The 24,507-nt window shown below is 39.2% G+C and overlaps 2 protein-coding genes, 1 long non-coding RNA gene and 1 pseudogene across 5 annotated transcripts; 3 read left to right on the top strand and 1 right to left on the bottom strand.

Moving 5' to 3' along the window:
• The first annotated feature begins 713 nt into the window (after positions 1-713).
• On the top strand, positions 714-3,406 carry LOC148204754 (mitochondrial import inner membrane translocase subunit TIM10-like). 2 transcript variants are annotated; one of them, XM_088096834.1, is made up of 6 exons: positions 714-838; positions 2,063-2,110; positions 2,287-2,339; positions 2,484-2,522; positions 2,718-2,787; positions 3,141-3,406. In XM_088096834.1, the coding sequence occupies exons 2-6, from the start codon at positions 2,069-2,071 to the stop codon at positions 3,189-3,191; spliced, it is 255 nt and encodes an 84-aa protein (XP_087952960.1). In that variant the 5' UTR covers positions 714-838; positions 2,063-2,068; the 3' UTR covers positions 3,192-3,406. The 2 variants fall into 2 exon arrangements, with proteins under 2 accessions (XP_087952960.1, XP_087952970.1); XM_088096844.1 differs by lacking the exon at positions 714-838 and adding an exon at positions 845-981.
• Positions 3,407-4,448: 1,042 nt separating this feature from the next.
• Positions 4,449-4,849, top strand: LOC124821928 (uncharacterized). Its single transcript, XM_047293868.2, has one exon. The coding sequence runs from the start codon at positions 4,596-4,598 to the stop codon at positions 4,779-4,781; it is 186 nt and encodes a 61-aa protein (XP_047149824.1). The 5' UTR covers positions 4,449-4,595; the 3' UTR covers positions 4,782-4,849.
• Positions 4,850-5,706: 857 nt separating this feature from the next.
• On the bottom strand, positions 5,707-23,827 carry LOC124822831 (multiple RNA-binding domain-containing protein 1-like; annotated as a pseudogene). The gene is made up of 10 exons (XR_015786981.1): positions 23,537-23,827; positions 23,274-23,381; positions 23,050-23,164; positions 22,314-22,936; positions 21,885-22,064; positions 20,863-20,967; positions 17,085-17,188; positions 16,829-17,004; positions 6,122-6,253; positions 5,707-6,031 (listed from the first exon to the last, which is right to left on the bottom strand). The product of XR_015786981.1 is annotated as a multiple RNA-binding domain-containing protein 1-like (transcript).
• LOC148204753 (uncharacterized) lies at positions 6,272-9,588 on the top strand. The gene is made up of 3 exons (XR_015781622.1): positions 6,272-6,867; positions 6,973-7,078; positions 8,801-9,588. It is a non-coding gene; the product is annotated as an uncharacterized LOC148204753 (long non-coding RNA).
• Positions 23,828-24,507: the final 680 nt, after the last annotated feature.

Here is a 24,507-nt window from a genome sequence, read left to right as displayed (position 1 = left end):
AAAATTATATTCTGAATCATTAATTATATAGTTTTCATTTTCATTTTTAATTATTAACATATAATTTAATCATTTTAATCTTTATATAGTTAAAATTATAATAACAATTAAATCACAAATGTCCTAGAATTTAATTTGATTTTTAAACGTAACTTAATGTGACAAATGACTCCAACCTCTTATGTTATATGTAAAAAATGCTAATAATGTATTTTCACCTAGTTCGTTGAAATATAATTTTTTTTATAAAGGAGCACCTATTCGAGCAAGAAAGAAAAATTAATCTTCTATAATTGACATCAAGGAGAAATATAATAAAATATTATATTTATAATTTTATTTGGAAGAAAAATAGGAAAGGGCGGAATATTTTTCATGGGATTCACCGAAAAGAACTATTATTGTGGAGTGAAATATGATACAAATATCTGTTTTCACATAAAAATACGTGCTCTTCTATTTATCACCACATAACCAAACATAAGGAAAGGAAAATTAAATATTTTTATCGAATAAATATGCATTCATATAAAATTATAATAAATAGCTACAGGAAATTATAATAAATATAGAAAAATGTATTTGCCGACCTTTACTTCTACGACTTTGAGCATAAAGAATGGATATTTAAATGAGAAATTGTAAATAGAAAATATAATTTGTAAAAGAATTTAAATTTTGAAAGATTAATTTGTTTTACAGTGTACAAGTATTATTTCTCAATTTACAATATTAGAGTATGATTGTTATTTGGGTAATTTAGTTCAAACTGTGATACGACGACCCGTCTCCTTTACAAAGATCAAACCCTACCCTAGCCGCGTTTCTTCCTTAATCAGTACGTTTCTCTCTCACGCACACTTTTCATGCTCTTTTTATTTTATTTTTAGCCTCTTTTCCTTGTTTCTCAACTCAAATTTCTCGAAATTTTCCTATAAAGTTAGAAGATTTGGGATTGAAGACCGAATCGTTCTATTTGTTGTGAGTTTTAGTTTTGAAATGTGTTCATTATATCAGAATCTCTCTTACTCAGTGTTATTTTTCTGATTTCATTGTTAGTTAATCACCTCTCTCTTTCTTGTTCAGTGTTTGCTTCTGCATTTACTTAAAACTTGTTATGATTTCGAGGATTTTAGTTTAAAAGTAGTGTGTCTATGATCGCACAGTTGTATGATTTCCCTAAGTTAATTTGAAGTGAGTTGGGGATTTTAGCCACTGAAATATTTGTTGAACAAATATTGGTACTGGCATGAGCTTTAGTCAATGACCTTTTTGAAAACCTATTCCATTCACATTGTTTCTATTGGACTAAGTTTCACTTATAGACTACACCATGGAAGATTGAAATAACCCTTTGTTCAGATAATTCCACTTTTAATCTTTTTGAGATGTCGTTTTTGAGTCGTAGGGAGGAGAGGATGGATGATTTGGCTGGTTGGAGATTTGTATTTATACTTGACACTGGTCGTTATGCTAGATATGAACAACAAGGAAGATTAAATTGATTACAAACATGGAAAATTTTGGATTTCGTAGGTAGTGTTTTGTGCTCAAGTGAGAAGCATGGTGTATACTGACTTGAAAAGAAAAGTTGTTAGATGAAGTGCTGAATGACTCTAGCTAAAAATCATGACCATGATTTTGTTTGCTTCTCAATCATTTAGTTCTTAGTGATATGTTGGGAGGGTTTCAAGAAATTCTACATGTTTTTGTTGTTCAGTGTTCATTTTTTTTTTGGTTTACTCTGCAAACTTTTCATCCCAAATTGTAGACATAAGTTTCTCTCGGCATCTGGTTGATCCAGTTCACATGCTTTTAATTCTCGAATTAGTCAAATCTCAGTGTACAAGGATCGCCTGTGTTCTTATTAACATGACTTGTGCGAAATATAATATGACTATTCTAGGTGAAGATGATACATAAATTTGATAAGGAATCAATAGTGGACATTTGTTTGGTTGTAAACGGTTGCAATTAGAAATAACGAAATCTACACGATGATGCCCTTCGTCTTAAGCCTTCAACACCAATCCAATTCTAATAGTCTGTTATCTTATTTCAGACTACAATGGCTGCCAATAGCTCACCTTCTGCCTTTGAAAAAGAACAGGTAGGTATTCCTTTCTATTTCTCCAAATTTGGAAAAATTAATCTGGTGATTGATGTTGTTATCTGATAATTTCAAACTAATTTCAACTTCAACTTTGGGCCTTTTCGGTGTTATTTGATTATTTAGTATTTCTTATTTTTGGATGTGTTTCAATCATTCATGTGATAATGGAACAGATATTTGGAATGGCTGAAAAGGAGATGGAATATAGGGTCGAATTATTCAACAAGTAGGTTTCTCTGTTCTTGCCTGCCTTGATAGTTTTGCTGCTGTTAGCAAGTATAATGTAGAATATAGCAGCTTTTTGTTTGAGAAGATTCATTGGTGGCATAATAATTCATTTGGCTAATGCTTTGTTACTTTTACCATTCAGGATGACCCAGACCTGTTTCAAAAAGTGTGTTGACGAAAGGTGGGGGAAACTCTTCTCTAATTTTATTAACTGCTTGAGAAACTGTCATGTTTGATGCTCTTTAAATGCTATCCAGTCAAGTCCAGTCAATTTGTAAATTAGTTTCTTATTTCTCAGGTATCCGCTGCTGCATTATTTTGATGATGGCCATTGTGAATGTCATTATAATATCTGTTTAACACCTTTTCTTCTCAGGTACAAGGAGTCTGAGCTAAATATGGGTGAAAATAGTTGCATTGACCGCTGTGTTTCTAAATACTGGCAGGTAAGATTTTGCTTAACTTTACTTTCGGATCTATCACTGACACTTTTTGAGTTGTCTGTCATTTTTTTATTTTCTCGCCAAACATAATATTATCCTATAAGATAGTTTTCTTAGATGGATGTTTTATGATGAAATCTTAGTGGGGTTTCAGACAGTACTTGGTTAGATGCTTGCTCTCTTTGAAAATTCTTGTTTAGATTTTGAGAATAGTCTTGATAATTTCATGCAAGGGAAGCCATATAAATTGTATGTGGGTGACAGAATTTCTGACTTCAAAATGGTTTTTGCTTAAGATGTAACGGGAAACTGCAAATAGTGATTGTCTATTGTCTAAGCAGATTTATTTTGGGCAGGTGAATAATCTAATTGGTCAACTGCTTGGTTCTGGGAAGCCTCCGATGTAATCCAAGTCTACTGTGTTTTCTTTTGTGGTTAGCAACCTGCGACTGAGCTACATGTATGACATTAATTGGGAAACATGCAAGGTTTTTATTTTTGTCCATGACTATTTTTTGGTCAGTCTGTTCTGTTAAGAAAAGGATTGATTGGCTTTTGAGTTATAGCCATTGGTGAACAATATAAATAATTTTGGTTAATTCAGTTCATTCTTTGTTTCTAATTTATGTCTTTATGGTTCTACCTTTAATTTATCAGTGTTTTTCTGTTACATTTATTTGAAGTCGTCATCATACAACATTGCTCTTTCTCCCCATGCGACGTTTTTGCAGTTTTTCGTTTTCGTCTTCATACAATGCACTTGCATACAATTTTTTTCGAGTAAAAACAAAATTCTAAACATAATTTATTTGAAAATGTATGTGTATATTAAATTGTAAAATTGGAATGACAAGTTACTTGCCATAAAAATGATGATTAAAATCTTAAATTTAAATTTTATAAATCTGAAGCTGCCCTTCTCTCTTTTGTCCATATTTAGTTAGGCGAAATGACTTTTTTGGCACTAGGTGAGTCATTTGACAATTTATATTTGAGGGTAAAATTATCCTTTAAAAAGTGTATTATTTTTTAGTATAAAAATATTTTTATGCTGTACCTATATTGATTGAGTACGCAGTATTCTACTATAAAATACTTATTCATCAATGTAACGACAGAAATGTTAGGAAATAAGAAAGAAAAAAGGATCAGAAACCGGGAGAGAAGAGAGAAAGTAAGAATAAATACATTTTCACGTGTTTTTTGGGAAAAACATCATAAAAAAAGTTAAGGTAAACGGCTAAATGTTTAGTTGTATAAAACAATAAAGGAAGTGTATATATATATATATATATATATATATATATATATATATATATATATATATATATATATTAAAACTCTTAAAATAACGAAGAAAATTAAACAAGACGACCCAGTCTATACAATAGCATCTTCACTGAATGACCTATTTGTTTTTGTTTTAACTTTAATAATTTCTTTACAAAAATAATTAAAAATGTCTAATAAACAATAGTAATAAAAATAATAATGGTAGTAGTAGTAATAATAAAAGGTTTTAGATGCGAGTTGGAGTGAAAGCTAACTTAAAGTTAACGGAAAAAACAAAGTGAAGTTGAAGAGAGACAGCTAGTGTTGTGGGGGCAGAAAAGTATCCGTTGAAAAATTGAACGTTAATCCCTTCATCACATAACAGAGCAGAATCCGATACCAGACCCACCTGCTATGAATAAATGCTCCCTCTTATTCTTTCCCTACTCAACTCATCCACACTGAATTCAGAAAAGAAAAGCAAGTAATTAAGAAGAAGAAGAAGAAGAAGAAGAAGAAGAAGAAGAAGAAGATCGAAGATGGGTATGGTGGTTGTGATCTCTCTCCCTTTCATAATCTTCTGCTTCCTTCTTGGATTTGGATGTTTCTTTTTTGGAAAAGCAAGAGGAAGGAGAGAGATGCAGAGCAACCCACAAGTTTATGGAATGCCAGCTCCACCCCCAGGCGCTTCTCCTGTCAAGCCAGAAAATACTCATAATGTTTGATTCACTCCATTTCTCTCTTCTGTTCACAAATATACCTCATATATATGTATTTCCTTCTTCTTCTTCTACTTTACAGCTTCAATTTCAATCATCTTTCCTTTATTTCATTACCTAAATTCAACCTGTTACCTGATAAGAGAAAAGGAAGAACAAAACAATTATAAATATATTGTGTGTTTTGGGATTAAGGGTCGAAGTCAATGCCAAGGTCAAAAGGGTCCGTGCGTTGTTCTTTATTTCAAATCTCTGCACTGGTTCGTTCAATACAGTTTGCATGACACCTACAGAAAATGTTTCAGTTCCATGTTTAACAATTTAGGTTTAAATGTTTACTGAATGATTACTTCTAACATCAATTTTATATTTATAAATTTTAAAAGAGTATTTAATGACGTAATAAAACCAACTTTAAAAAAAATATTCTAAAATATAACATACTCCATAATGATAATCCAGAATACTAAATTATAGTGCTTGTTAATTGAAAAAAATAATTATATTATGTTGTATAATATTTTCAGGAATATAATGAATTGCGCGTATGCACGTTTTGAAATGGGTTAAATAAATTTTTAGTGACTTTAGAAACTCATAATGAATTTGGTATTTTTGAAACATTTTCAGTGTTTATATTTATTTAAACTTTAATAAATATGTAAATACGATCTTAATAGTAACTTTATTATTTTTAAATTAATGTTGTCATGGTCATTAGGCCATAGTATTTACATTAAGTGTGTTGAGAATAGAATCTTCCCACATTTCTAACTTTAGTAGGTCATAAACTAATATCCCTATAGGTATATGAGTTTAACAAAAATAAAAAAGTAAAAAAAGAAAACAAAGGTGAGAGGATAAATTATTAGTAGCTATTTTGAATGCATGTAAGAAGCGTTATATATATTGGTATACAGTTTAGTGTAAATAAGAGAACAAAATTTTATAGGAGATTGAATTATGGATACAGAATACAAAACTAATGTTAGAAGCTGTTTAACACTTGAGATGGTATGCGATATCTTAGAACTTATGACAAAATTGTGATCCCAAAATTTTCAGGACATATGCACAAAAACTGTTTAGTCATCAAATCTTCCAAACTTCATCTTCCCTTCATCTAAGATGTCAACGTCCTTTCTTTTCTTGGATAATTTAATAGCTTGAAATCCATTGTGGTTGTCACTAAATTGAGAAGCTGTTCGTGCTCGCAGTTCTTCCAAACTCTCACCTTCTTTCGCTCTCTCTATCACCTGAAAATAGTGGCTATTAGTTCTAAAGTACTTGGAAGAACACAAGGGGATTCACTAAAGTTATCAAATGCAAGATTTTGTTTGACTTACCAGATGTCTCCCATAGAGATGGGTGCTTGAAAGTGCTTTGAGAGCATTTTGTGCCTCCTGCTGAGTAACATACTCTACAAAAGCAAAGCCTCTATGGCTTCCAAACTTCATTGGCAACCTTAAGCTTTTAATCTGAACAGTTTAGAGCAATTGAACATGAGTGAAAAGAAAGAAATAAAATACACTGGAAAACTGAATCTACATGTTCTGGCTAAACTAAATACACATAATTAAACAAAATCCATGTGAAGCTCATGCACTGGATATCTGTGAGACCCTGAAAATTTCTCTGTAATTACCTGTCACATCACCATTAATACACCCCTCAATCCATTCTTATCTCATTTTAAAACCCATTTTCAAATCTGATAAACTCTCTGACATTCACTGAAACCACGCCCATCATTCTCTGAAAACGCACATGGCTTCCCCTGCACACACGCCACGTGTTGCAGAAGAAGCTTCCAGTTCAGAATTTAGTGGGCACGTGTCAGCTTGGGGTACGTTCGCTCAAACGAACGTGAATTTCACAAAACTGGATTTTCAGAAAACCCTCTCACCTGCACCACGCACTCTTCGTCTTCCTCTGAACCCAAACCTCCATTTTCTCCATCTTCTCTCTAAAACTTCCAACTTCTCTCTACTGTTAATCTTACGTTACTTCTCCAAACCCGTTTTCAGCACCGTAGGAACATTCATCCAGCTGTGGTCTTCCTTTTGGACCGAACAGAACTGGAATCCAACTGGTAAGTTCCTCTCTTTAGTAGCTGTCCATTAGGGTTTCATGCGAAACCATGCTATCGGTTTATGCATGTACTGTATCTGAATAAATTCTGGTTGTGGGTGTTTAGATCAAGTGGTTAGATTGAGTAGAAGGAACTTAAGGGGCTGTTGCGTATAGAAGAACTGTAGTTGAACGTGTGGAAATCATATTTTAGGGCGTACACTGCTATCCAGGTAAGGGGAGCTTATAAATTTAATTTATACTTGTATGAATCATGAACGTATGATATGAACTGTATGTATGATCAATATGTTGATTTTAGCATGTATGAATGAACGTTGATTGAACTGGATGCATGGAATATGTGTTGGCTGTGATGTATGAGTATATTTGATACGTATGAATGTGAATTGTATAAAGTCTGGAATTGTGTTGATTTAAAATTACAAAGTATGAATTACATGAGAAATATTGAGTTAAGATAAGTTGGAAAAAAAAAAAAATCTGGAATCCTGTTAAGGTTGAAAATCTGTATCTGAGAAAGTCCCTATGATAATTAACGCTCGTCACCGTACGGTCTTATACCGTTCGGTTTCCCTGCAAAGGCTTAGAATTGAATTCTTTCATTTGGGAAGAATTCGGTGTGAGAACGAGCGTCCTTATTGAGTTACTATGTTTGAGTGTTCGGCTCAACGTAGAGTTGTCGTACGCCTTAAATTAAACAATGCTGAAATGAGAACGTTCGGCCTTATGTCGAACGTTCGTTCGTAATAGCGTTCGGCCTTATGTCGAGCGTTCGTCTTTGATAGCGTTCGACCTTATGTCGAGCGTTCGTCTTTGATAGCGTTCGACCTTATGTCGAGCGTTCGTCTTTGATAGCGTTCGACCTTATGTCGAGCGTTCGTCTTTGATAGCGTTCGACCTTATGTCGAGCGTTCGTCTTTGATAGCGTTCGGCCTTATGTCGAGCGTTCGTCCTAAAATAGCGCTCGGTCTTATAACGAGCGTTCGTTCTAAATTGCGCAATGTCTCAGACCAATCGTTCGTTCTAATTGAATACTCATTTGATAAAACAGCGTTCGTCCAAAGTATTAAATATTCAATTTTCTTTACGTTCGTTCCATTCCTGGCAGTGGTTTTCATATGCAAGTCTCTTCAAAAATAATTCTAAGTGTTCTTGATCCTCCATTGTGCATTAAATCTGGTGCAAGTTTTTATCCCAAATATTTTTCTAAGTACCAGTACACTTCAAAATTGAGTCAGTTCATTTAATTGGTCAAACAGAAAGTACGTTCGTTATATATTTTTACTGATTATCCAGTAAATTCATTTGGACGTTCGTCCTCACCCTTCATTGGACTGAACGTTCGTCATTTTTGACTCCTGAACCTAATGATGTGAAAGATGATGAATTATGATAAGTTAAAGTGTGAACACTATGAGAACTGAATTTATGATGTTGGATTTTGGACGAGCGTTCCAGGGAGGAACGTCTCATATATATATATTGAAAGATTGAATTGGTAAAGTATGACTATGGTTAGCTAATGCTGGCTTGGTCCATCCTGATATTCCGTGATGCTCATCTTCACGTAGAAGAGAGTAGTCATGTGTGGGAATGGCAGGAGGTCTTTCGTATCCCTCACTTAGCAGGGGCGAAGGATTAACCTCGAGTGGCAGCTGTTGAGGGTATCCCAGTTACTACATCACTCGGGTGCAAGGACGCCTGTAGCTACACGGTTCATACAGTCCGGACGGTCGTCTTTTATATTTATAAAAATTTCTATATTCCAATATGTTAAAGTGTATGTTATACGTGTGCATTGATACGTTGAATGTGTATGATGAACGTATGAATTAAATATTATAAGCTTACCCTTGCATTTCCTTGTGTTGTCTTGTATACGTATCTCCGTCTTGTCAAATGCAATGATCATCCGTTGTGGATGTGAGCAGATGGTGGTGCATCCCTGGAAGAAATGCTGGAAGAAGAAAATTTAGAAGAAGCAAATCTGGTGCAAGTGGAAGTAAAGACCGAGCCTTAGAGCGCTCGTTTAAATGTTAGAGTAATTTGAACGTTCGGCTATGTATTTTGTAAAGCCGTTCGTCCTAATGATCTCCATTTCTGTTTAAGCGTACGCTATTTTTATTATCCAAGTCGTTCGGCTTTTGAACTCTGCTTTATTAATGTAAAGACTGCTTATTTACTGTTAATTGTAATTAATTCTAAATTATGGTAATTACTATATTTTGGGATGTTACATTAGTGGTATCAGAGCAGTTTTGTTCTATAAAAAGGACACTGTAGGATATGGGTGCACTGTGTTTTTGCTGTGTGCTTATTATATGTTTAGTGAGTTATTGTTTTTTTTTAACTCTTGAGCAATTCTAACGCTCGTTTTCTGATGAACCAGAGAACCTATGGCGCCTAGACTTCCTCCTCCCCCACCGCCAAATGATACTGACGCGTCCAACAACGCTAGGCTGTTGGAATCCGTGATAGATAGGTTGCAACAACAGAATAATACTCTGATGGAACAGAACGCCACTCTGATGCAGCAAAATCAGAACGCCATGCAGATTATGGAGGCCGCTCGCGCCAGTTCGGAAGCCACGCAGAGGCAATTGATGGACATTCTTACTGCTACCAGAGGCACGCCAGGAGCGTCCTCTTCCAATGCCACCCAGCCCACTACAGAATGGAGTTTGGAAAGTTTTCTACAACATCATCCTGCCAAGTTCAATGGAAAGGGACTTCCGGATGCAGCGGATCAATGGCTAAGGGACATGGAGAGGATTTATGATGCCAAAAGGTGCCCAGACGACAACCGTTTGGCTTTTACAGAATATTTATTAACTGGTGAAGCTAGCCACTGGTGGACGAGCGCAAAAGCTCTCTTGACGGACGCCCAAACTCCCATCACTTGGGAAGTGTTTAGGAATAAATTTTATGAAGAATACTTTCCAGATAGCGTTCGGTTTGCAAAGGAAGTAGAGTTTCTTCAATTGGTTCAAGGAGGGATGTCTATTTCTGAATATACGAACAAGTTCAAACACTTGGTTCGTTTTAACACAATGGCCACAAATGAAGAGTGGCAGTGCCGGAAGTTTGAGAACGGCTTGAGAAGTGATTTGAAGGTTATGATTTCAAGCTTGTGCATACGAACGTTTTCTGCCATGGTGGAGAGGGCCAAGGTGTTGGAGAAGAACATGGCCGAGGCGGAAAAGCACAAGAAGCAACATCAGGGTGTAAGGGGACCAATCGTAGCAAGGAATAATACCAGTCAGAGGAGATTTCCTTACGCTCGTCCAAATCAACTCACGAACGCAAGCGGATCGCAAGCATTGGTTCCTGCCGGACAGTATGGGCAGCAAGGTGGTATTACTTGTTTTCAGTGTGGAGGGCCGCATTACCGTTCGTCATGCCCTCAATTGGTGGGTGGAAGACATTGCACTCGTTGCGGAAGGAATGGGCATGTGGCGAACGAGTGCAACTCTGGAGGTCGAGCAGTAATGAGACCACCAAATGCTGGAAGGAATCAGCCGAGAGGGGGACGAGCTCAAGCAGTGGGTCGAGTGTATGCGATCACTGGAGCGGAGGCAGCGAGCTCAGGTACGCTCGTCACTGGTACCTGCTTACTTCATGGAATATCTTGCTGTGTGTTGTATGACTCGGGGGCAACACACTCCTTCATCTCGAAGGCGTGCGTTGAAAAACTGGGGTTAGCAGCGAGTGAGATGCAGTTTGACCTGGTGGTGTCAACACCAGCAGCTAGTGAGGTTAGGACGTCTACCATGTGCGTTAGATGTCCTATTGAGGTAGAAGGGCGTAGATACAAAGTGAATCTCATCTGTTTGCCTCTCAAAGATTTAGAGGTAATTTTGGGAATGGATTGGCTGAATACCAATCGCATTCTCATAGATTGTGGAGCTAAGGAGTTAATTTTTCCTGAAGAAAACGAAGAGGATTTGGGTGTGACGCTCGGCCAGTTGAAAGAAGATATTATGGAGGGCGCTGCTTGTTTCCTCATCATGACGCATGAAGACCAAGAGCTGGGAAAGTTGAGGCAAGAACGAACGTCCGTTATTGGCAGAAAAGAACGAACGTTCGTTATTGGCAGTAAAGAACGAACGTCCATTTTGGAGGAGTTTCAGGACGTTTTTCCAGAGGAAATACCTGGGTTACCTCCTGTTCGGGAAGTTGAGTTCCCCATTGATTTGGTGACGACAGCCGCACCTATCTCAGTTCAACCATACCGGATGGCGCCTGCAGAGTTGGTTGAACTTAAAAAGCAGATCGAAGAGTTGATGGAGAAGCAGTTTATTAGACCGAGCGTTTCACCATGGGGAGCGCCTGTGCTCTTGGTGAAAAAGAAGGATGGCAGCTCTCGGTTGTGCATAGATTACAGACAATTGAACAAGCTGACCATCAAAAACAAGTACCCGTTGCCAAGGATTGATGATTTGTTGGATCAACTGTATGGGGCAACGGTATTTTCAAAGATAGACTTGCGTTCGGGATATCATCAGATTAGGGTGAAAGAGGACGACATCCAGAAAACAGCATTTAGGTCTCGTTATGGACACTACGAGTATGTAGTGATGCCATTTGGAGTGACGAACGCTCCTGCAGTGTTCATGGATTATATGAACCGCATCTTCAGACCTTACTTGGATAAGTTTGTGGTCGTTTTCATAGATGATATTCTCATCTACTCTAAGACACAAGCCGAGCATGCAGAACACTTGAGGGCAGTGCTGAGCGTGTTGAGAGAAAAGGAGTTGTATGCAAAACTGTCCAAGTGTGAATTTTGGATGAATGAGGTACAGTTTTTGGGCCATGTGGTCTCGGCTGAAGGTATTTCAGTGGATCCTTCTAAGGTGAGAGCAGTGTTGGATTGGAAGAGCCCGCGTTCGGTCACTGAAGTGAGAAGTTTCGTTGGGCTTGCTGGCTACTACAGACGCTTCATAGAGGGATTCGCCAAGATAGTGGCTCCACTTACCCAATTGACTAGAAAGGATCAGCCGTTCGCCTGGACTGATCTATGTGAGGAGCGTTTCCAAGAGCTGAAGGAAAAACTGACGAGCGCCCCAGTTTTGATAATTCCAGACACGACCAAACCTTTTGAAGTGTACTGTGACGCGTCCCATCAAGGGTTGGGCTGTGTGCTTATGCAAGAGAGACGAGCGGTAGCATACGCGTCTCGTCAGTTGAAGATTCATGAACGCAACTATCCAACGCACGACCTGGAATTGGCAGCGGTCGTCTTTGCATTGAAGATTTGGAGACATTACTTGTATGGATCCGTCTTCCAAGTCTTTAGTGATCACAAGAGCCTCAAATATTTATTTGATCAAAAGGAGTTGAATATGAGGCAAAGACGTTGGTTGGAGTTCTTAAAAGACTATGAATTTGAGTTGCTTTATCACCCAGGAAAGGCCAATGTAGTGGCGGACGCTCTAAGCAGGAAGGCAGCACATGTATCGTTGATGATGGTTAAAGAGCTAAGTTTAGTGGAAAGTTTTCGAGACCTAAGGTTGCAGTTCGAGTTGGAGCCGAAGAGTATTAAATGCTGCACCTTGAGGATATCAAGTGATGTGTTCGACCGAATCCGGATGAAACAACGAGAGGATGAAGAATTGATGAAGATTTTAAGCGCGCTCGGTACGGATCAAGCCAAGCATTTCAACGCTGGAACGGACGGCATGTTGCGTTACATGGGACGGACGTGCATTCCCAATGATGGCGAGCTGAAGAGGATTATCTTGGAGGAAGGACATCATAGTCGTCTCAACATACACCCCGGTATGACTAAGATGTACCAAGATCTTAGACGCTCGTTCTGGTGGCCTGGAATGAAGAGTGATGTCGCTCGTTTTGTGGCATCTTGCTTGACCTGTCAACGTGCAAAGGCTGAACACCAACGACCAGGCGGCTTGCTTCAACCATTGGAAATTCCAGAGTGGAAGTGGGACAGCATTTCTATGGATTTCGTGACCCATCTACCACGTACGGTTCGAAATCATGATTCAATCTGGGTAATCGTGGACAGATTAACAAAGAGCGCCCACTTCCTAGCAGTAAACTTGAAGATGTCAATGACAAATTTGGCTAAGTTGTACATCAAGGAGATCGTTCGTCTTCATGGAGTGCCTTCAAGCATAATTTCTGACCGAGACCCGAGATTCACATCTCGGTTTTGGCAATCGTTACAAGGCGAGTTGGGAAGCAAACTGCAGATGAGTTCAGCGTATCATCCTCAAACGGACGGTCAGTCCGAACGTACCATCCAGACGCTGGAAGATTTACTGAGGACGTGCGTCCTAGATCACTTGGGCGCCTGGGATGAAATACTGCCGCTAGTGGAGTTCACGTATAACAACAGTTTTCAAGCTAGCATTGGTATGGCGCCGTTTGAAGCTCTCTATGGAAGGAAATGCCGAACGCCACTTTGCTGGTTCCAGGAAGGAGAGAACGTGCTAACTGGACCTGAGCTCATCCAGCAAACGACTGACAAAGTGAAGTTGATCCAGGAGAGATTGAAGACGTCCCTGAGTAGGCAAAAATCTTATGCGGATAGAAGAAGGAGGCCATTGGAGTTTGCTGCAGGGGATCACGTATTCTTGAGACTCAACCCAATTACTGGAGTAGGCAGAGTCGTTCGTCCAAAGAAGCTGTCGCCAAAGTTCATAGGACCGTACCAGATTTTGAGGAAAATTGGACCAGTAGCTTACGAATTAGCATTGCCACCTCAACTATCAAATCTACATCCGGTCTTCCATGTGTCTCAACTCAGAAAGTATATAGCCAACCCCTCTCATGTCTTAGAACTGGAAGACATTCACCTACAACCGGATCGAACGCTGGAGTTGCAACCAGTTCGTGTTGAGAACGTTCGCACAAAATTACACAAAGGGAAGGACGTTCGTTTAGTAAAGATAGTGTGGGACGCTAAGACTGGTGACTCAACTTGGGAAGTAGAGAGTGCGATGAGAGACTTGTATCCCCACCTATTCACGGGTAAGTTTTAAATTTTCGAGGACGAAAATTTTTGTAGTTAGGGAGAATGTGAGACCCTGAAAATTTCTCTGTAATTACCTGTCACATCACCATTAATACACCCCTCAATCCATTCTTATCTCATTTTAAAACCCATTTTCAAATCTGATAAACTCTCTGACATTCACTGAAACCACGCCCATCATTCTCTGAAAACGCACATGGCTTCCCCTGCACACACGCCACGTGTTGCAGAAGAAGCTTCCAGTTCAGAATTTAGTGGGCACGTGTCAGCTTGGGGTACGTTCGCTCAAACGAACGTGAATTTCACAAAACTGGATTTTCAGAAAACCCTCTCACCTGCACCACGCACTCTTCGTCTTCCTCTGAACCCAAACCTCCATTTTCTCCATCTTCTCTCTAAAACTTCCAACTTCTCTCTACTGTTAATCTTACGTTACTTCTCCAAACCCGTTTTCAGCACCGTAGGAACATTCATCCAGCTGTGGTCTTCCTTTTGGACCGAACAGAACTGGAATCCAACTGGTAAGTTCCTCTCTTTAGTAGCTGTCCATTAGGGTTTCATGCGAAACCATGCTATCGGTTTATGCATGTACTGTATCTGAATAAATTCTGGTTGTGGGTGTTTAGATCAAGTGGTTAGATTGAGTAGAAGGAACTTAAGGGGCTGTTGCGTATAGAAGAACTGTAGTTGAACGTGTGGAAATCATATTTTAGGGCGTACACTGCTATCCAGGTAAGGGGAGCTTATAAATTTAATTTATACTTGTATGAATCATGAACGTATGATATGAACTGTATGTATGATCAATATGTTGATTTTAGCATGTATGAATGAACGTTGATTGAACTGGATGCATGGAATATGTGTTGGCTGTGATGTATGAGTATATTTGATACGTATGAATGTGAATTGTATAAAGTCTGGAATTGTGTTGATTTAAAATTACAAAGTATGAATTACATGAGAAATATTGAGTTAAGATAAGTTGGAAAAAAAAAAAAATCTGGAATCCTGTTAAGGTTGAAAATCTGTATCTGAGAAAGTCCCTATGATAATTAACGCTCGTCACCGTACGGTCTTATACCGTTCGGTTTCCCTGCAAAGGCTTAGAATTGAATTCTTTCATTTGGGAAGAATTCGGTGTGAGAACGAGCGTCCTTATTGAGTTACTATGTTTGAGTGTTCGGCTCAACGTAGAGTTGTCGTACGCCTTAAATTAAACAATGCTGAAATGAGAACGTTCGGCCTTATGTCGAACGTTCGTTCGTAATAGCGTTCGGCCTTATGTCGAGCGTTCGTCTTTGATAGCGTTCGACCTTATGTCGAGCGTTCGTCTTTGATAGCGTTCGACCTTATGTCGAGCGTTCGTCTTTGATAGCGTTCGACCTTATGTCGAGCGTTCGTCTTTGATAGCGTTCGACCTTATGTCGAGCGTTCGTCTTTGATAGCGTTCGGCCTTATGTCGAGCGTTCGTCCTAAAATAGCGCTCGGTCTTATAACGAGCGTTCGTTCTAAATTGCGCAATGTCTCAGACCAATCGTTCGTTCTAATTGAATACTCATTTGATAAAACAGCGTTCGTCCAAAGTATTAAATATTCAATTTTCTTTACGTTCGTTCCATTCCTGGCAGTGGTTTTCATATGCAAGTCTCTTCAAAAATAATTCTAAGTGTTCTTGATCCTCCATTGTGCATTAAATCTGGTGCAAGTTTTTATCCCAAATATTTTTCTAAGTACCAGTACACTTCAAAATTGAGTCAGTTCATTTAATTGGTCAAACAGAAAGTACGTTCGTTATATATTTTTACTGATTATCCAGTAAATTCATTTGGACGTTCGTCCTCACCCTTCATTGGACTGAACGTTCGTCATTTTTGACTCCTGAACCTAATGATGTGAAAGATGATGAATTATGATAAGTTAAAGTGTGAACACTATGAGAACTGAATTTATGATGTTGGATTTTGGACGAGCGTTCCAGGGAGGAACGTCTCATATATATATATTGAAAGATTGAATTGGTAAAGTATGACTATGGTTAGCTAATGCTGGCTTGGTCCATCCTGATATTCCGTGATGCTCATCTTCACGTAGAAGAGAGTAGTCATGTGTGGGAATGGCAGGAGGTCTTTCGTATCCCTCACTTAGCAGGGGCGAAGGATTAACCTCGAGTGGCAGCTGTTGAGGGTATCCCAGTTACTACATCACTCGGGTGCAAGGACGCCTGTAGCTACACGGTTCATACAGTCCGGACGGTCGTCTTTTATATTTATAAAAATTTCTATATTCCAATATGTTAAAGTGTATGTTATACGTGTGCATTGATACGTTGAATGTGTATGATGAACGTATGAATTAAATATTATAAGCTTACCCTTGCATTTCCTTGTGTTGTCTTGTATACGTATCTCCGTCTTGTCAAATGCAATGATCATCCGTTGTGGATGTGAGCAGATGGTGGTGCATCCCTGGAAGAAATGCTGGAAGAAGAAAATTTAGAAGAAGCAAATCTGGTGCAAGTGGAAGTAAAGACCGAGCCTTAGAGCGCTCGTTTAAATGTTAGAGTAATTTGAACGTTCGGCTATGTATTTTGTAAAGCCGTTCGTCCTAATGATCTCCATTTCTGTTTAAGCGTACGCTATTTTTATTATCCAAGTCGTTCGGCTTTTGAACTCTGCTTTATTAATGTAAAGACTGCTTATTTACTGTTAATTGTAATTAATTCTAAATTATGGTAATTACTATATTTTGGGATGTTACAATATCTCTCTTAGATATAAGCTAAAATTGAGCAAAAACAGAATTCAAAATTAAGGTAAAATAGTCACATAAGAACTCCTATAAACAATAGCTACGATATCAGGTTCTGTTACTTGTGTCTCAATTAAGAGTATCCACTGGGTTTGGATCTGAGTATCATCCCTATCTCAAATTAATTATTTCAACAACAATTAATCACCTGGCCAAAGGGGCTAAACAATCGTCTTAGATCCTTCTCTGTTGCCTCAAAAGCAACATTTCTTACGAGCAATTTTGTTGAGAACCCTTATCCTTCTCAATTGTCTTTTGCTTCTGTGCATCATTCTTGACATGACAAGGTTGTAAAATAAGAGCATGGCTGTCCAAAACTGTCCCCTAGATCCAAAAAACAAGAATAGAATTTAAAAAATGAGAAGCAGAATTAGGATCTGAAAATGCAAATAACATGTAAATACCTGCAAATCTCTGCAAACATTTGTAGCAGTTTCAGGGGAGTCAAACTCAATGAATCCAAACCCCATATAGAAACAATTTTCCCATTTTTCAAATGTTTCTTCACCTACACGTGAAAGCAACAAAAACTAAATATGAAACGCTACAAAACAAAATTTCGAAGTACAGCTGAGTCATACTGTTAGGAATTGGAGGGTTTAAGAGAGACGAAAGGTGAGGCAGAGTACTTAACTGTAAACAGTTAAGTGGGGCGGGAAAAAGGTCTCTATAAAAGGACTTCTGTTATTGTTTTCAGTTGGACAGTTTTTTACTCTTGAGTTACAGACCAGTTTAGACTTGGTGAGGGAGGTTAAGCTCCTGGTTTCCCAATTGTATTCATGATTCTTGGATGTGAATACAAATCATTTCTTTTTCAATTGCTTTCTGTTAGAGTACTGAGGTGTGAGAGTAAGGGAGATAGATAGGATTCTTACAAAGGTTCCTAACAAAGTGGTCCGACCTGCCGGATCCAAATCGGAGAGAGAACGCGATGGAAGGGAAGTTACATGCTCTGGAGAACAGAATTGAAGGAAAAATGAACGTAGTTGAAGGACGAATGGAACACCTGGAGATGGCAGTAGACGGGTTGAAGGCGGAGTCAGCGGCAAACCGGCAAGACTCGATAGCGATGCGTAAAGACATCCAAGAACTGTTATGGTTGATGGGTGTGCGAAGCAAGCCAAACGGGGAGAGCTCTGACGGGAGCCATGGTTCAGTCAATGATAATGGGGGTGGCCGGCGCGATGAAGCCGAAGGAGAAAGAGAAGGGGAACGATCAGAGAACCAACCAAATTGGAGGCGACGGGTGGAGTTACCAGCGTTTGAAGGAGCCGATCCTTTGAATTGGATTAATAGAGCCGAAAAATTCTGAGATATAGAAGGTGGTGGAGGCGGAGAAGATCGAACTGGGTATGGAGGGAAGCGCCGGTTATTGGTTTAAATTTTGGAAGGAAAAGGCGACGACCGAACATGGGAAGGGCTCAAAGAAGCGTTGTTGATAAGATTCGAGAGTCGATACCACTGTGGAGGAATATGTGAAGGAATTTGAAGCTCTGGCTGGACAGACGAAAGGGTTTTCGGACGACCAGTTGTTGGGATACTTCCTGGCGGGCTTACGGGAGGAATTGCGATGCCAGGTGAGACCCCACGACCCACGAAACTTGATGATGGCAATCAAACTAGCGCGGGACGTCGAAGAGGCTCTACGCGGGCTAGGTCTGATGGGGTGGACGACATCCAAGAATCCCCCATCATGGGGACGAACGACAGGAGGAGGAGCGGGGGTGGTAAGAACCGATCCGCCGAGGAGCCAGTCGATGCGAACGACCCCGACCGAGAGCGTCGGGGCCGTCAGACGTGACAGTGCTACGGGAGGCGGTCTGGTGAGAGGGGGAATGCACGGAGGAAGTGATAGCCGTGGAAGAAGTTCAAGAAACCTGCCTTACCCGGAGTTTCTGAAACGCAGAGAAGAAGGAATGTGTTTCCGATGTGGGGGGCCATTTAGCCCAGGGCACCAGTGCCCGGAGAAGAGTTTACGGGTGGTGATACTGGCCGAAGACGAAGAAGAGGATGTTGAAGGGGAAGAGGTAGAGTTGGAGCCCCCCTGCATGGAGTTATCGGCGTTCTCGGCCGGTGGGTTGACGCAACCTAAAACATTGAAGTTGCAGGGGAAAGTGGGAGGAAAAGACGTGCTAATATTGGTGGACAGCGGCGCAAGCCACAACTTCGTCAGTAAGAAATTGGTGGAGGAACTGAAGCTCGGAATGGAAGACACTCTTCCATATCACGTAAGCTTAGGGGACGGTCATAAGAAGAAGACCCGAGGATGTTGTCCGAGGGTGGTGGTCGACATGGGGGGAGTTGAGATTGAAGAAAAGTTCTATTTGTTTGAGTTGGGAGGAGTAGACATGATCCTCGGAGTTGAGTGGTTGGCCAAATTGGGGGAGATCACGCTGGATTGGGGGAAATCCACCATGTCGTTCCGACAAGCGGGGAAGAAGATCGTCATAAAAGGGGATCCGACGTTGGAGAGAAGGGTGGTGATTGAACCCGAAAAATTGTTGAAAATAAATGAGGCCGAGACATGGGCTTTAGTTTGGAGCTTGGAAGGTAGACGAGCGGGACGAGAGGAGGATAGAGAGGAAGAGGGGCTAACGGTGGAACAGAAGGAGGAAATGACGAGCGTATTGAAGCAGTATGAGGGGGTATTTAAAGAACCCCGCGGACTGCCTCCTGACAGGGACGAGCGACATCAGATCATTTTAAAAGATGGGGCCGACCCTGTCAACGTACGTCCATACCGCACCAGTGCTAGGCCGACCCTGTCAACGTACGTCCATACATGCGAGGCCGTTAACGGAGATGCTGAAGAAGGGAAATTTCATATGGACAGAGGCGGCCAGGGAGGCGATGGGAAGACTAAAGGAAGCGGTGACGACAGCACCGGTGCTAGCGTTACCGGACTTTACGCAACCTTTCCACGTAGAGTGCGACGCCTCAGGGGTGGGAATCGGAGTGGTGCTGACGCAGAAAAAGAGACCCATAGCATACTTCAGCAAGGCGTTGTCGGAGGGGACGCTGGGGAAGTCGATTTACGAGAAGGAGCTCATGGCGGTGGTGATGGCAATCCAGCACTGGCGGCCGTATTTGCTGGGTCAGAGGTTCGTCGTGCACACGGACCAAAAGAGTTTGAAGTTTTTGTTGGAACAAAGGATAACCACTCAAGCTCAACAACATTGGATCGCTAAACTCCTTGGCTACAATTTCGAGATTGTGTACCGAACGGGAACCACCAATAAAGTAGCGGACGCTTTGTCACGAAAGGGAAGGGAAGAGGTGGAAGCGGTAGCACAGGAACTTCAGACGCGTGATGAGGCGCTGCAACAGCTTCGATTCCACTTGACACGAGCTCAGGATCTGATGATCAAGCAGGCTAATCGAAAAAGGAGGCAAGTGACTATAAGGGTGGATGATTGGGTATATTTAAAAATTAGGCCACATAGACAAACGACGATGCCAGTAAGACTACATCCAAAATTATCTGCCAGGTATTACGGGCCCTTCAAAGTAATTCAGAAAATAGGAGAGGTAGCGTTTAGACTGCTCCTACCTGAGAATGCGAGAATCCATCTGGTCTTCCATGTGTCCCAGCTAAAGTTGGCCATTGGGACCAATCGAGTGGAGAAGGAGTTACCAGCAGACTTACAAATGAGTGGACCGTCATGCTGGCCATCCAAGGTGCTAGATAAACGGGTTCAGCAACAAGAAGGAGACCAGCGAGAGCAAGTGCTGATTGAATGGCAAGACGGTGGGGTGGAAAGTGCAACTTGGGAAGATCGAATGGTGATGCAAGAACAGTTTCCAGAGTTCAACCTTAGGGACAAGGTTGCTTCTCAAGGGGGAGTAATGTTAGGAATTGGAGGGTTTATGAGAAGCGAAAGGTGAGGCAGAGTACTTAACTGTAAACAGTTAAGTGGGGCGGGAAAAAGGTCTCTATAAAAGGACCTCTGTTATTGTTTTCAGTTGGACAGTTTTTTACTCTTGAGTTACAGACCAGTTTAGACTTGGTGAGGGAGGTTAAGCTCCTGGTTTCCCAATTGTATTCTTGATTCTTGGATGTGAATACAAATCATTTCTTTTTCAATTGCTTTCTGTTAGAGTACTGAGGTGTGAGTGTAAGGGAGATAGATAGGATTCTTACAAAGGTTCCTAACACATACAGTGTTAGCAATTAAAAAGTACCTTCACACTCAAAATTCTTCCGTCTTTCATGAGTTCACTAAAATGTTTCCTCAGATTTTCATCTGTTGTCTTGAAATTTATGTTCTTGACAAATAGGGACCGAGCCTAAAGCATGACAGATTAGTCAATAGTTAGTGATGAAGAACAAGCATGATGGATTAGTTATAAGCAACTAGTTTCAAGCATATAGAATACTTCTAAAAAGTAGCAGCATAATTAAAAAATAGACAATGACTAATATCATTATTAGCAAGGACTCGGAAATCAAATTCTCATTTCTCACTATTTTACAAGGCATGGCAGCATTATCTTTTTGAATATAAAATGCTCAGTATCATACTGACTAGACAGCTAAAGGATAATTTCAATCATATGACACGTGGAGAGGGTAGAGACTGGACAAGCCAGAGACTGTGTATGTTATCAAGCAGAATCCTGGAACATATATGAGGCAAGAACATACCTCTCCTTTCAGGGAACCCATACCCTTCAATATTATAATCATCTCAGAAAATGAAATTTTCAAAACTGTTCTTATTTACATAGATATGAAGAACCTCGAAAGAATAGATATGGGCCAAAAAACATTTAAATGTAGGGACCTTCAAGAAAAGTTACAAATGCTTATGGGATAAATACTTATGTCACAATAAATAGAAAAAAAGGAAAGAAAAATCTTCATTTGCAAAATTAAGGGGCGCTATATATTCTTATTTCCAATATCTGTTCTTTTTCGAATAATTATAGCCTTGATTGTATGACCGCATGACTTAAGTATTTTTCTAGTATCAAATAATTTTCTCCCGTATTGGACTTTCAAGGGTAGTAAATGTTGAATGGTCTCATTTTTATCCTGTTTTGTTGTCACTACCATATAAAAAGACCTAAAACATCTCTGCTTATGTTTATACTGACATTATCTTTCATTTTCTTATCCCCCAAAAGACTAATACATCAGATCAAAAAATAGAACACAATTAAACGAAAAGAATATCAAAAGAAAAGGATTTAATAGGTCAGACCTCTACTCTGTCTGGATCAATATCAAAATCTGTTATTCTTTCCACGTTTTGCTCCAATATCTGCCTCTTGGCATCATTTTCACCAATTGCACCATTCATGTCATCATTTTTTGATGTTGAACTTTCGCTAAGAATATTGGAAGGAGCCCACTCCAAGTATAGTGGAGCATCCCTACATTGAATTGTATATCAAACAATTAAATAACCATCAATTAATCAAGACTGTAAAGGTTTTGAAACACCTATTGTTAGCATTTGTAGATTTTCTTTTATATTGGAAAAGGGAGAGAGGCTGCTTTAACCAAGATTACTAATCCATTCAAGAGAAAAAAGTATAATAGTGATTGTGTGTGGCCTCTTGGGGTTACTTTTCAGTCCCAACCAATCAGTTAATATAAGTAAAACAAAAAAAGTTACATTACAGTGTTAATTTGTTTTCTCATGGGTAACCTTCTCTCTACTAGTATCTTCTTTGCCCTCTACGTCTACCTCTCGAGCATGATTTATTGGATGACTTCTTTTTCCATCTTCATTAACACTACTATTATCATCGTTGTCATCATTGTCATTAGTGAGGCATCATTATCATCATTGCCGTGATTATCTTCATGACCACTTTCAGAATCAGACCACTCTTTTGTCACCCTACTCTTGAAATAATCCATATCTGAAATGACCTCATCACGGTCAAGCTCATGTGACTTGCCACTGGGTTCGGAAATATCCAGAAATCCATCTTCCAATGAGCCACTGTCATCAGTTGAAACTGATGCACCTTCATTATCCTTATTTGAGACTGCTCTGTTGTTGCCAACACTGGTCAAACCGGAAGTATCATTTGCCCACATCTTAGAGTTAACCCGAGGCTGCATGACCTGAAGAAAATCCTGAAGCTGTGGGTCATCAACATCCACACCATTCTTCAAATTTTCTTTCCAGCCCTTAGCTCTAGCAGGTTTCCCCACATCCGGCACAGTCCCTTTGTCGTCTTTCTTCTTCGAATGGCGACTCCATGGACGAGGAAGATTTTCATCCCCAAGTTTTCGAGCTACCTGCTTGGTTAATTGTAAAACCCCTTTCATGGCTTCCAGTTTAGACAACACAAATTTGAACAAAAAAACAACATAGTAAAACATATAAGAAAAAATTAGCACATATAACAGACCTCACATGTAATTTTAGATGTGCGAAGGAAAGAATTATTGAAATATCGAATGGCTTGATGAGCTTCCTTTTCTGTTCGATACCCTATAAACGCGAATTGCCTACCCTTACCATCTCTGAATTAAAAAACAAGTCAAAACCAAATAGAATAGTTGCAATTTCAATTTTAATAAAATTTTAATAAGGATAGAGCGATTCGAGGAGAGAAAGTACGTAGTATATTACTTGGTACGCATGAGCTTGACGTCAGTGATTATTCCTTTCTCAGAAAAGAATTCCCGTAGTTCATCCTCCGCAACATGTTTAAGAAGATTCTTCACACAAATCCTCGACCTGTACAAACAATCGTAATGCCGCGAGCATTTGAGAACCAATGTTGATTTCAATATATTACTTAAGATAGAATATGAATTAGTAGCAAGTGTTCAGTGTTGATTTCAATATATTACTTAAGATAGAATATGAATTAGTAGCAAGTGTTCACTTACATCACGCGATTGCACTTTGAAACAGTAATCAAGCAAGAGTTACAACCAAGGTTATCAAACTCGCGGCAAACTCGGTTTTCGAGTTCGGTGTAATCGAAGAGCTAGTCGTTTTGAGTTTAGGGCGCCGTCGCGCTTCGTTGGCTGACTTTCGGGCTCGCCGTTCGCCTGGTTCGCGCTCGCCGTTCGCTGGTTACGTTCCGTTCGCCTGGTTCGCGCGCTCGTCGTGCTCGCCCGCGCTCCTCCTGCTTTCGCTTTGAGCTCTGCGTAACGTTACAGCCCCCTGATTATGGATTATAATAGTTTTCTTATTATAAATCAAATGCATGCTAAATTTAATTTATTAATTTACTTTTTCAATCTATGATTTTTTATTCGCATTTTTAATCCTACTTTAGTAATGAAAACGGATTACCGCTTTCATCTTAAAAAAACTACTTATTTTTTTTTAAAAAAAAATCTGGTTAATTAGTGTTATAACGATATTGATTAAAAACCATTTAAGTATACTCTATTATGTGTTTTTAATTAATTTAAATATTTTTGTGTTAAAACAGCTAATAATACAAAAGTATATTTTTTGTTATTGTTAACTGTGTGAAACTAACTTTGTAAACGTATTGCCAATACAAAAATTTGATTTATTAATTCTTTAATTAGAATGACGAACAATAAATGTGAATTAGTATTACATCAACATATATCTCTAGAATTAATTTTAAACAAATAAGAAAAAAGAAAAGTTTATTGTAGTTTTATGTCCGTCGGTTTAATTATGTAAACTATATTAATATATTTTTATCATTTTTTAAAAAAGTTAAATGAAACGTAAAGAACGAGGTGTACTTAGAGAAGAAATATCTGTTTTTTATTTTTGTTAATATTAGTAGCAGTAGTTTAAAATAGGTACATGGGATACGTGCTTCTACTTTTCCTTTATAATAAATAATAAAAAATATGATCCGAAAATTAAT

Source organism: Vigna umbellata, chromosome 1 (genome assembly GCF_029865625.1).
Source record: "Vigna umbellata cultivar VRB3 chromosome 1, Vumbellata_1.0, whole genome shotgun sequence".
In the NCBI taxonomy this organism is placed as follows: Eukaryota; Viridiplantae; Streptophyta; class Magnoliopsida; order Fabales; family Fabaceae; genus Vigna; species Vigna umbellata.
This window is presented reverse-complemented; position numbering and strand designations above follow the sequence as displayed.